Genomic DNA, 11,739 nt, shown 5'->3' on the forward strand with positions numbered 1-11,739 from the left:
AAAAAGACGTAAATTTACCTGTGCTGGCTAATTAGCCAACAATGTCGGTCATTCGTGAGCTAGTACTCATTTTTATAAATCAGAAAGGCTGTTTAGCCTACCGCTGCAGGATTAGATTCGGCTAGCAAGCTACCTAGCCATTCAAACTAGCTAGCTCCAGTAAAATAACCCGGCCTTATTTGAGAATATAGCACTTATAGCGAACTCCAAACTTCACTTTAAGTTAGGTTGCCCCGTCTAGCTAACTTTAGCTATTTAGCTCGCTTCCACGAACTCAGCAAATGCTAGCTATCACATCACCAACCACTTAGCTATGCACATTATGTGAAGACTATTTTGCGAGCGATCTTACACTATTAGTCTAGCTGGAAAACTGCCTTCAACCCGCTAACGACGAAACAAACCTGTCAATTAGATGGAGTGTTCACTGTCAGTTTCCCTACTGAAGCGTGAAATGGGGACACTCCCATAAAAAACAAGGAAACCACAGATCGGTTAACTTTCTCTGTTGAGAGTTTGCAGTTCAATCTCGTAATCTCCTGGAAAACAAGATCTGGCTGCCCATCTGACCACTCCGTTCTAAACGCTGCTGACGTCCAATAGTAAATCTCAGAGTCGTGCGGCGCTGGGAAATATATCCGATTCTCAGGGACTCCAGATCACATTGGCTGTGTACCGCAAGTACGCAGCCAATGATAGCGTGCCAATTTTTATGTTAAAGATACTTTCTTATGCTTAATCTGCAAGCATCATTTTCTTCAGATACTCGCTGAATTTGTAATGTTTTAGTATTTTTTTCTTTGCCCAAAATAAAAAGAATCCATTCTTTATGTCCTGGCCAATGGTCATGGCCGCTCTCTGCTTACCTGACGTCATCTCAGCCTCATTTTACGCATGGCTCACACCTTTTTTAAAAAAAATATGTTTTTCTACTCCCAGTATCGTTGCTTTACCGACTGTATAATGTACAATTCGTCCTCCTACTAGGCCTACTGCATACAAAGTTTCGTTCCCGATTAGAAATGTTCGGTCGATTGTGAGCGATTGTGTGGTTTCACGGTTTCCCCTGCGCAGAAGAAATTGAGCAATGGTGGTAATGTGACTATATATATATATAATGTTTACTACGTAGGCCTATGTATTTTAAAGGTTATAATAAGGAAAAGATCGGATTGCCAAGTGTCTCACGCATTTTTTTCTTCCCAAAATGTAATTGTTTCCACATTGTATGAGATAAGAAGTAATGTACATCTGAAATGGTGTGGACAAATATTACTGCACCATTTTCGAATAACACTCCAAACTGTTTATAAACATATAAATATACACCAATCCAGTAATATAAACCTATTGAAAAAGGGTCACATTGGAATTTCTCTCCAAAATGAAAAGGTCTCAAATCTTTGACGCTTGTTTATGACTACAGGTGCTGCAGTAGCTCTTACCCAATTTGAGTATAATATTACTGCAGCGTTTTCAAGTAATCCTACTCCAAATTTTCTACGTAAAAAAATTGGGTTTATGGAAAAAGTGAAATTCTGGATTGGAATTTTTTTTCCCAAAATGAAAACTTCTCAAACTTTTGCCACTTGTTCATGACAGAAAATGTCAGGATCTACCTCTGACCCTATTTTTGTGGAATTTTACTGTAGCGTGTTCAAATAACTCCACTCCAAACTTCCTATAGTGCCTTCGGAAAGTATTCAGACCCCTTCCCTTTTCCACATTTTGTTATGTTACAGCCTTATTCTAAAGTTGATTAAATTAATTTTTATTCTCATCAATCTACACACAAGACCCCATAATGACAAAGCGAAAACTGTTTTTTAGAAAATTTATTAAAAATAAAAAAACTCAAATATCACATTTACATAAGTATTCAGACCCTTTGCTATGACACTGAAAATTGAGCTCAGGTGCATCCTGTTTTCATTGATCATACCTGAGATGTTTCTACAACTTGATTTTTAGTCCACTTGTGGTAAATTCAATTGATTGGACATGATTTGGAAAGGCACACACCTGTCTTTATAAGGTCCCACAGTTGACAGTGCATGTCAAAGCAAAAATCAAGCCATGAAGTTGAAGGAATTGTCTGTAGACCGCCGAGACAGGATGGTGTCGAGGTACAGATCTGCGGAAGGGTGCAAAAAAAATTCTGCAGCATTGAAGGTCCCGAAGAACACAGTGGCATCCATCATTCTTAAATGGAAGAAGTTTGGAACCACCAGGAGTCTTCCTAGAGCTGGCTGCCCGGCCAAACTGAGAAATCGGGGGAGAAAGGCCATAGTCAGGAAGGTGACCAAGAACCTGATGGCCACTCTGACAGAGCAACAGAGTTCCTCCGTGGAGATGGGAGAAGGTTCCAGAAGGACAATCATCTCTGCAGCACTCCACCAATCAGGCCTTTATGGTAGAGTGGCCAGACGGAAGCCACTCCTCAGTAAAAGACACATGACTGCTGTGCGGACGTGTGAAGTTGTTTGTGAATTCTGTCAGAAATTGATGTTTTTAAGGGCTGAGAGTCTGTGGTCATTGTGGTTATTTCTGTAGGAAACCCTGAAAAGTGCCAAACTCTCAGTGCTGTATAGGTATGGGGCATGCCGCCCCACTAAGGCATAACTTGGTGGGATGGCATACCTGCCATACCAATATGCAGAGGCAGTTAAGATGGTGGACAGTGAGAGAAGGGCTAGGGACACAAGGAATTCACTTAAATGCAGATCCCAGGAGATGTCAGTTAAATAAACTATAGTTAGTGTTGAGTTCTGATAGACTGGTTTTGCTTATGGCATATGGTATTAATTGTTCTGAACAGGCCAAAACAAAAAAAAAAGATTAACATTACTGTGAAAGCAGCAGTGAGGATTTGAAAACAAATTTGGACTTTATAGTTAAAGGATATGAAAGATATGAAGGAAGCAGTGGTTTTCCCAATTAGTACACCAGAGAAAAACCCCAGTAATCCAGCAAACTACAGACCAATAGCATTAACCTCATATTTATGTAAGACTGTGGAGAGAATGATAAATGAAAGATTGATTTATTACACTGAAACAGGTGGTGGTATTGCAGGATGACAGAGTGGGTTTAGAAGGGGAAGAGTTACCATTTGATCCAACTTTATGCTTAGAACATGAGGTGAGAAGGGCTCCGATAAATAGGGAAAGTATGATAGTAGTCTTTTTTGACATAGAGAAAGCCTACGATATGATATGGAAGGAAGGCTGGATTATGAAATTACACCAGAATGGAATGAGGATGAGCACTTGGATAGATAAAAACATTTCTATCAGAAAGGTGCATTTCAGTGAGAGAGGTAGGGATTTGTCAATGAGGTATATGGTGGAGACTGGAAACCCTCAGGGAATCATTATCAGTCCTGTGTTATTTTTCTTAATGATAATGATGTCTTCTCTAATGTACTGTAGATAGTTCTATTAGCGTTCTCTTTGTTTTCAGATGTGGCAATGTGGAAGAGAGGGAGAAATGTAGAGTTTATTGTAAGGAAAATGCAAGAGGCAATAGGAAAAGTAGAGGAATGACTGCTGAAATGGGGCTTTAGGTTTTCAGTACTGAAAACCAAAACACTCTTTTTCAACAGAAAAAAGATTGGCTAACAACTATATTTAAAGCTCTATGACAGAGAGCTAGAATGTGTGGATAGTTTAAAATTTTAGGACTATAAAATCTGTTTGATAAAAAACTCACATGGGCAACACATATAAAGAATATAATAGATAAATACAAGAAAGTGCTAAATGTTATGAGATGTCTCATAGGAGATAGATAAGTTATCAATGAAGACCATACTGTATGAATAGGGTTAATAAGATCAGTGATGGACATAATTCAAAGTCAATCTGAGAGGCAATGAAAACAACGCCAATGGCAGCAATACAGGTGGAGATGGGAAAGACCCCACTAGAATTGAGAAGATTTGAGCTTTCTTTAACTTATTGGGTAAATGTGTGAGGGCAGGTGGAAATCCATCTGACCTGAAGAGTATTAGAGATCCCTGTTGGGAAAAGGAAAAAAGAAAGACTCAAAGCTTTGGCTGGTTTATTGAGGAAAAGGCAATTAGGATGGGTATTTGAAAAATGCCTATACATCCAACAGTAGCATTTCCTGTACTGCCTCCGTGGTTGTTGAGAAGGGAGGAAGTGAACTGTTTCTAGAATGAGATTTGGGCACATGGGGCTAAATACCACACTGTTTTAATGAATAATCACACAACAATGGGAGATGTGACCTTGGTAAAATCCAAGAAACCATTTAGTAAGTTTGGGTTAATTGTCCAAATATAATTAAGATAGAGAGCAACTGACGTTAAGACCGTCAGAAAAAATGCTGTTGACACGCTATGTACTTGAATCGAGAAAGCACCTATTTGACTTCCGAAAGAATACAGGTTTTATTGATCGAATTTGAACACAATACTTTCAATTATTGTATGTAGAAGGAAACAAATATCCAGACCTATTTTTTACAGTCTCTGATCCAGACCCACACTCCAGTTCAGAAGGTGGCGGTAACTCACCACAAAGCTGTAAGTCACCCGACATGACACTGAAGAAGAACACGACAACCGAAAGTGTCTATCTTCAGGCGAGCTCCGTGAAGCTAGCAAAAATTAGACTTCCTGTATATAAATTCCGGTCAAAACCTCCGGTGAGTTTCTATCAAAATACAAGCACAGAATTAACGTTAATAGCGTTAATTAGTCCTGAAGAATAACATTACAGTAACTACGGTTTCTGAGCTTTGATAGAGGCATCCCTTTATTTAAAAACATTTCAGATACAATTTGTACACAATCGCTAGCTACTAGCTATCTTGCTATTTGGCTGGTTTGAATTACTAGCTACTTCCTTGCTATTTGTCTGGTTTAAATTACTAGCTTGCTGTATGGCTGGTTTAAATTAAGCCTGGAATATTACTTTGTATGTATGTTTTTTAAATTATGCAATCATTTCTGTGCAAACACGTTCCCAGCAATTGTTGCTAGTGTTTTAGTGTAGCCCGGCCATGCATTGCCATACACTGTCAGTTCATGTTCATAACAATTGTTGCTGGTGTTTTAGTCATCCCCACAGCAAGCTTACTTAACTGAGAGTGTATAGAAATGCATGGCCGGGCTACACTAAAACACCAGCAACAATTGCTGGGAACATGATTTCACAGAAATGACTACATAATGTTATAGGTATGGGTCTGTAGAGTAAATGTATACCCCTTTCATTTGGTAACAATTTTTAGTTTTGGCAATAATCTGGTAAACAATGAGCCAGTACTGAACTGACAGTGTATAGTAATGCATGGCCGGGCTACACTAAAACACCAGCAGCAATTGCTGGGAACGTGATTTTCCAGAAAGGACTCTGTAATGTTAAAGGTATGGGTTTAAATATAAGTATATAAAGTGTAATTATATCCAACTGTATTAGTTACAAGAAGAAAAACGACAAAATCGCACTTAAAAAATCATTGCATTTATCGAGCTTTTAGTTTGAAATCCTCTAACCGGAAGTCTCCAATTGTTGCCAGCTTCGCGGAGCTCTTCAGGCGGGCTGTCTTTGAATTGAATGTTTGCAGTGGGAAAAGCGGGACAGTAATGTTTAGCAGGTAACAGCTAGCTAGCTAGGTATGTTAGCCAAACGAACAAACGTTAAGCTTCAGGAATAGTCGTTTTCTAAATAGATATAAGCGATCTGGCTAAATTGAATCACATACGTCAAGCTAGCTACTATTCGTTTAACGTTTTTGTGTACGACGACAACTAATTAGCATTAACCAGCAAGCTGACTTGATATGCGCATTGTTGCATATAGATCCAAGGTGTTGGTGTCGAAATGAATCCTTGGGACCCTGTGCCATATTCCGTGACTCCCGCTGCTCAGGTCCTTGCGAGATGTGTTGCATCAGGTGTTTTGGCTCAGGTAGGTCGAGAGGATGATACATACTGATTTTCCTTTCTTAAGATCGATGTTGGCATATTTATTGATTTTAGAGCATTGCAGGGAACCAATTTAATTTCACCCACGTATTTCTTCGTTCAGCGGGATCTTGACGCGGTCCCAAGAGACACCAACGTGTTCTCTCCACGTCTCATTGTAGCTGAACAAGTTGCGGACTTGAAAAGGCAGTTTGACGTGGTAACAGCCCATGCAAAGACATCTTCATATGTTTGTGCTTATCTTTCAGCTTTAAAACTCCATATTTATGTATTTTTTGTGTTTTAGAAAAACCTGGAGATGGAGCTGTTGAAGCTTGAGAAAGAGAGCGCAGACGTAACCCACAGTTTCTTCCTGAGTAAATTAATACAAGGGCACTCTTACACATTAATGCCTTGGACAATAAGATTAATCACAAACAGTCTCTGCACAAAAATAGGTCAAATTCTCATGTAAAGTTTACGTGAATGTTTTAGACATGGCACCCTGACCCAGTGTTCTCATTGTGTGTATGTAGGCCAGAGATTTGCTGCCCTGCAGCAGTTTACTTCACATCTGCAGGAGGTTCTCAGGGAGCAGGCAAGTCTACGTCAGAGACTGATGAAGCCTCTGTGCCTGCAGAACCTGCCCATAGAGGCCAATCTGCACAGGTAAGAGCAAGAACAGGCCAGGTTGGCCATGCACAGGACAATACAGCTGTATACAGCATGTCAATTTAGAACTGAGCTAGGCAATTTAAAACAGTTGCAGCCTTTTGTACAGTAACTGTATTGAACCATGCAGAGAAACAGGCGATGAAACCATTTCATTTTTAACCCAGGCCATTTGTTTTGTAAACGTACAGTATTTTAAGATGGTTGGTGTTTTTGAATATAAAATTAGGTACAATAGCTAATGTAACCACAGTCTAAATGTCTCAGTGTCTGCTGTGCTTGGAATATGTGGGGTGGGGGTGGGGAAAATTGGGGCGGGGGGGTATTACTGCTGATAGCTTTCAGGGCTTTTAAACCGCTCGTTACTGTATGATGTGTAGCTGACAGTTGAGCAGAGGGAAGTGGTTGGGATGCTGGATGTGCAAATTCTGGGGCAAGTTTCAGTAACAAGCATGTTTCATCATATTAGTGCCAATGCCAGTTTTTTGCATTATAGCACAAATGCCAACTGTAGCCACATTTCCAAATTCATGGAAAGAGTAGAAGAGCACAGATGGCAACTTATGAATGAAAAATGGAACAAATTTTTAATTATCACAAAATATTTAATCTTCCTTACAAGCCTCAGGCCCTGTGGTTATAAATAGAGAGCTACTGAGTGCTTGTAGGTTTTGTTGTAAGTCTGGCTGTTATAAATAAGAGGTTCAGATGGCTACTTTTTAAGACTGCTTTTCGTTATGTTTCATCATGAGATGAGCCATTATATTTGCATCGGTCCGATGCCCATAAGTTTGTTTTAAGCAATGATCAATCGACGCATGCCCAGTATGATTGTGCATCCCTGGGAAATGGTTGTTAATGTTCTTCCAGAGAGTAGCATACAGCTATGTCCAGCACAGAGAACTGTAAAACTGGCACTCACTGTACAGGTTCTTTACGTCTAGTTGAAAGAGTCATTTGTTCAGAGGTGGCAAGAAAGCTGTTGTGCCAGTCAGCAAAATGCGTGGTTCCTATATCATGATAAATTCAAGGTGGATAGGAAAATGTACAATATGAATGTGTTTTGGCACATTATTAATACAAAAGTGTCTGGATTTCGATGTTAAAACTCTTTACTGTGGATAGCAGAGCTCTACCCTTTGAAGTAAATGGAATATGATCTTAACTGACAACAGTAAACTTGTATGTCATTCAGGCTTAATATTAAGAGTTGACCATATGTGTTATGTGTTTAATGAAATGTCTGCTTTAATGCACTCATGTAATGTAGGTATGTGGTGGAGCTCATAGGTATGGTGATGGACCTGATTGAGAACATGGAGAGCAAGGTGAAGATTACTCGCTCCTTCCCTTCCCTTGGCCCGACCATGACCAGCCTGGTAGGTCCCAGAAACGCTGCCTAAGTGAAGTGTCTGGAGATGGTTTTTCCACTGTTGGTTTCTTGAGTGTGGGAGTACAGTGGTATTTAAATAGCAAAGAACTTAATGGGATGTGAGCAATTTGTCGATTTGTTGATTTACAGCCGCAAACTCGCATGTCAACAGTTAAATTAAATAAGCGCCCCCCCCCCCCCCCCCTATTTTTTTTTAAATTTTCAAATTGTTCAAAATAAAAGATCACCTATGTTACCTAGGCTACTGCTCTAAATGGGTAATAGAGGGAGTGGGCAGGACTTGTCAGTCACTTTACTGATCTGTTGAAAAGCTGTTCAGCTTACAAAAGTGTTGTGTGGAATGATTTTGAAAGGCTGAATGAAAATACTGTTCTGGGAAAAATATATGTAGCCAAATTTGCATACCATACGTCGACATCTATGATGTTACCCGACCTAAGAACCAAACAGTTGAGGCCCTGGGGCCATAGTAAAGAAGCATCCAATTTCGCAGTGAGGCAGCGTCAGTGTGACCGCTCACTGGCTGAAACCACAACAGAGTTAATTGTAAAATGGTAACAAAAGACATGCTCCCAGTAAGCATGGTAGAGGGTGATGGGTTTCGGGGACCTACTGGCATTTGTTAAGCCCGAATATACTCCTGTGCAATGTAGCCTACTCTTGCGCAAAAAACCACAGCCTCTCTCTCCAAGTCCAACAGTGTTAAGTCTTTTGTGACTATAACTTGACACTTGTGCTGTTAATGAAGAAGCATACAATTGTTCTGGAAAAAATATAGCAAAGCCTTTTTTTGATTTATTTTTAAAAGTTTTAATCTCGTGATCTGCACTGATTCAAGTAGTGGTGTGTTTTTATTTATGGTAGCAAGGGTGTAATTGATGGGGGGGTTCAACCCCCCAATATTACAAAAAAGGCCAAATAATCCCCTGATAAGAAAAATAATTTTACGTAATGGGGGATTTCATGTGATTGGGATATACTGGTAAGGCTGGGTGTTTGTCACAGAAGTGACAGGTGCCACAGATTCTGTGACTTTCCCCATTTTACCATTCCTGCTTTTAGTGCTTTCTGTGATTTTTTTTTTGTTGTCTTTTGGATGGTAACTGTCAACCTTAACATAGCCTATGGTGTTATTTGTATAGGCATATGCATTTTAACAATAGCCAAATTCTGGAAGAAACAAAGTGCAACAATGTAGGCCTATAAAGGGTGTGGAAAGTGCTGGGATCAAGATGTTTGTCGTCAGGTGTTGTAATCAGACATTTGACAGCCGTTGTCAACAGTGTTGATGCCCAGTGCTCTTTCTGCTGTTATGGTAACATTAGTGACAAATTTGACTTAAATTATTAAAGACTATGAAATTTAAGGGCTTGTGAAGCCTGTATTTTGTTCATATTTGATGAGAGCGCATTCTTTTTACTCCCTGCAGGTTTGCGTGTTGAAATGAGAAAAACATGTATTATTTAAATAATAAAGCTGCAGGTCACCTCAGAAAATGTGTTCATCTCCACTTCACATTTTTGATGGGTGAAATGGGTTTAAAATGATCAGATCAGTGTTAATATAGACACCATAGCGGCAGCAAATGGCCACTTGGCAGAGCCACTTTGCAAAATACCCAGATAAAACACAAGATTCCCTATTCAAAAAAACAAGCAAACAACACGTCTTGAAAAAACCTGAGATATTTAATGTTCAATGACAGAATTTCTTTTTCAAGAGATGGTGAGTTTTAGAATGTTAAACATAGCTTCTTGATAGTCATGGGCTTTTATTTTGATGACAAATGTCAACTTGATTTCTATATCTTGATTAAATATGTTAGACTTATACATTTTACCATTTTTACCATTCACTGAAACTGGTGCATTTAACTCTGTGAAATTCACTTATCAGTGGTTGCTTCCAAATTCAGTTTTGGCTCCACCTATCATACACTTCACTTGCAAACTTCACTTTTAGAGGATGTTACGCACATACGGTACCAATAAAAAAGAAATATACACTTGCGTTTAGCGAGTGGGAGGGAGTGAGGGAGTGAGTGGATCATTTGAATTGAGACCCATTTCACCCCGTTGGAAATTTCCCTACGAAGATATGCCTAACCTTACTGATGCATAAAGCCTGAATTGGTTGTGTACCCTGGGATGTAAAACACCAGTTTCCATTTACATTTCTTGATCATCAGTCAAGCAATGAATTAATTGCGCACATGGCAAACTTGGTTCAGAGGGCCAGGATGCAAGCCACAGAAGAGCCTCATCACGTTTGACGAATTGAATGTTCATTACAAGTGTCATCACATTTCCTTATTATTCATAATTTCATACACAAATAACTAATTCTGAGCATCCTGTCAGTGAGTTATGTTTTTCTTTCTGGTGACAAAACATGTCATTCCCAGTTTGGCTATATATCTTTAAAACAACATTACTGTGGGAATATTTCCCCAGCTTCTAGAATTTTACAATAAATCTCACTGTCACAAGAATAATAGCCTACCATTTTTTGAGCAGGTTGTAAGACATTGGAGCACAAAAAATGAAGATTTCACGAACTGTAATTCTTTATCAAAAGTTAAAATTTAACTAGTTAAAATTTAACTGTTGATATCAAATACAAGTTCAATAAAAGCTTAAACGGTGGGCTATAAACCTCTCCTTTAGTGTCTTGAATTCACAACGCATAATTCAGGCTAGAAAAATGATTTGACGAAAATCTGCTGCTCATCATTTAAACTGCAGAATCTTTGCGTGACTGAACTTATTATACATCATCATAAATGTGCATATAGGAAAATACTGCACAAGGTTATGATGCAAAGAACAATAATAATCTCAAAATAAATTAGTAATCATTTATGTATTGGTCTTGGTTAGGATATTTGAGTGAATCTTTTGTTTGATTGTTAAATACGCTTAAATTAACGAGGTGTGCAATTTTGGACTTAAGTCTACTTTTTGCATATATCAGGTTTGATTAGGGCCTCTTACTATATGACTTCTTTTTTTTTTTTTTTAAAAGAACCAGAATTTCCTGATATGAGCTCAGAATTTCAGATATTAATTCACATATGGCCCCTTTGTCCACTAAACGTGAAGTCAACCTGAAACATCTTTTGTAGTTTGTTAATCCTTTGTTGTGTTGTGGAGCTGTAATTTGTAATCTCAGCTGTGGATGGATTGACTGTTGCTCCTAACCTTTATATTCATTGTAAAGTTCCTTTGTGTTGGTCACGTAATCAAATCTGTGGGACTCCCTTCTGCCTTAGGACAATGCTGTGGCCCAGCTGCTGACTCAAGTGGCTGAGGTTGAGGAGCTGGCTGGACAGGTGTTACAGTGGAAAGACCTGCAGCACCACATGTTCACCACTAATAACCAGACCTCCACCTGAGTCCAAGACCAACCAACCAGGATCCAAAATGTGCATGTGTTCTTTGACCTCGCGCTTCAGTTACCAGCCAGTGCAGGTCCAGCAGCACATCTAGTGATATGCTTACCCAGTACAGTTGATTTTTGCTTATTTACAATTTGTATTTTTAGGTGGAATTCCATTCCTTAATCCTTAATTCCTTAATGTTGAGGACCCCCTTGAAAACAAGATGGTGCAAGATGGGGTTTATCCTCTAATTAAATTTTGAAATGAAATAAAATAATCGTATTGTAGTTTTTTCTTTTTTCTTTCAAACAACATGCCATCATTCTGTCCTGTGTTTCTTTGTTTATTCCTGAAAGGACA

General features: G+C 39.0%; 1 protein-coding gene across 2 annotated transcripts; it reads left to right on the forward strand.

Annotated features, from left to right (window-relative positions):
* The first annotated feature begins 5,511 nt into the window (after positions 1–5,511).
* On the forward strand, positions 5,512–11,653 carry haus2 (HAUS augmin like complex subunit 2). Of its 2 annotated transcripts, none has more exons than XM_035386415.1 (7): positions 5,512–5,625; positions 5,832–5,939; positions 6,060–6,155; positions 6,243–6,312; positions 6,472–6,604; positions 7,878–7,986; positions 11,272–11,653. In XM_035386415.1, exons 2-7 carry the CDS (start codon positions 5,853–5,855, stop codon positions 11,392–11,394), a joined length of 618 nt encoding a protein of 205 aa, XP_035242306.1. In that variant the 5' UTR covers positions 5,512–5,625; positions 5,832–5,852; the 3' UTR covers positions 11,395–11,653. The 2 variants fall into 2 exon arrangements, with proteins under 2 accessions (XP_035242306.1, XP_035242315.1); XM_035386424.1 differs by having other exon boundaries at positions 5,545–5,644.
* The last annotated feature ends 86 nt before the right edge of the window (positions 11,654–11,739 follow it).

The sequence above is a fragment of the Anguilla anguilla genome, chromosome 1 (assembly GCF_013347855.1).
Source record: "Anguilla anguilla isolate fAngAng1 chromosome 1, fAngAng1.pri, whole genome shotgun sequence".
In the NCBI taxonomy this organism is placed as follows: Eukaryota; Metazoa; Chordata; class Actinopteri; order Anguilliformes; family Anguillidae; genus Anguilla; species Anguilla anguilla.

Bases quoted from the DNA above. Each gene is read 5' to 3' on its own strand.
- haus2 (XM_035386415.1), top strand. From the start codon at position 5,853: ATGAATCCTTGGGACCCTGTGCCATATTCCGTGACTCCCGCTGCTCAG. The intron at 6,313-6,471 runs GTAAATTAATAC...GTGTGTATGTAG, and splicing joins AACCCACAGTTTCTTCCTGA to GCCAGAGATTTGCTGCCCTG. The intron at 7,987-11,271 runs GTAGGTCCCAGA...CTTCTGCCTTAG, and splicing joins GCCCGACCATGACCAGCCTG to GACAATGCTGTGGCCCAGCT.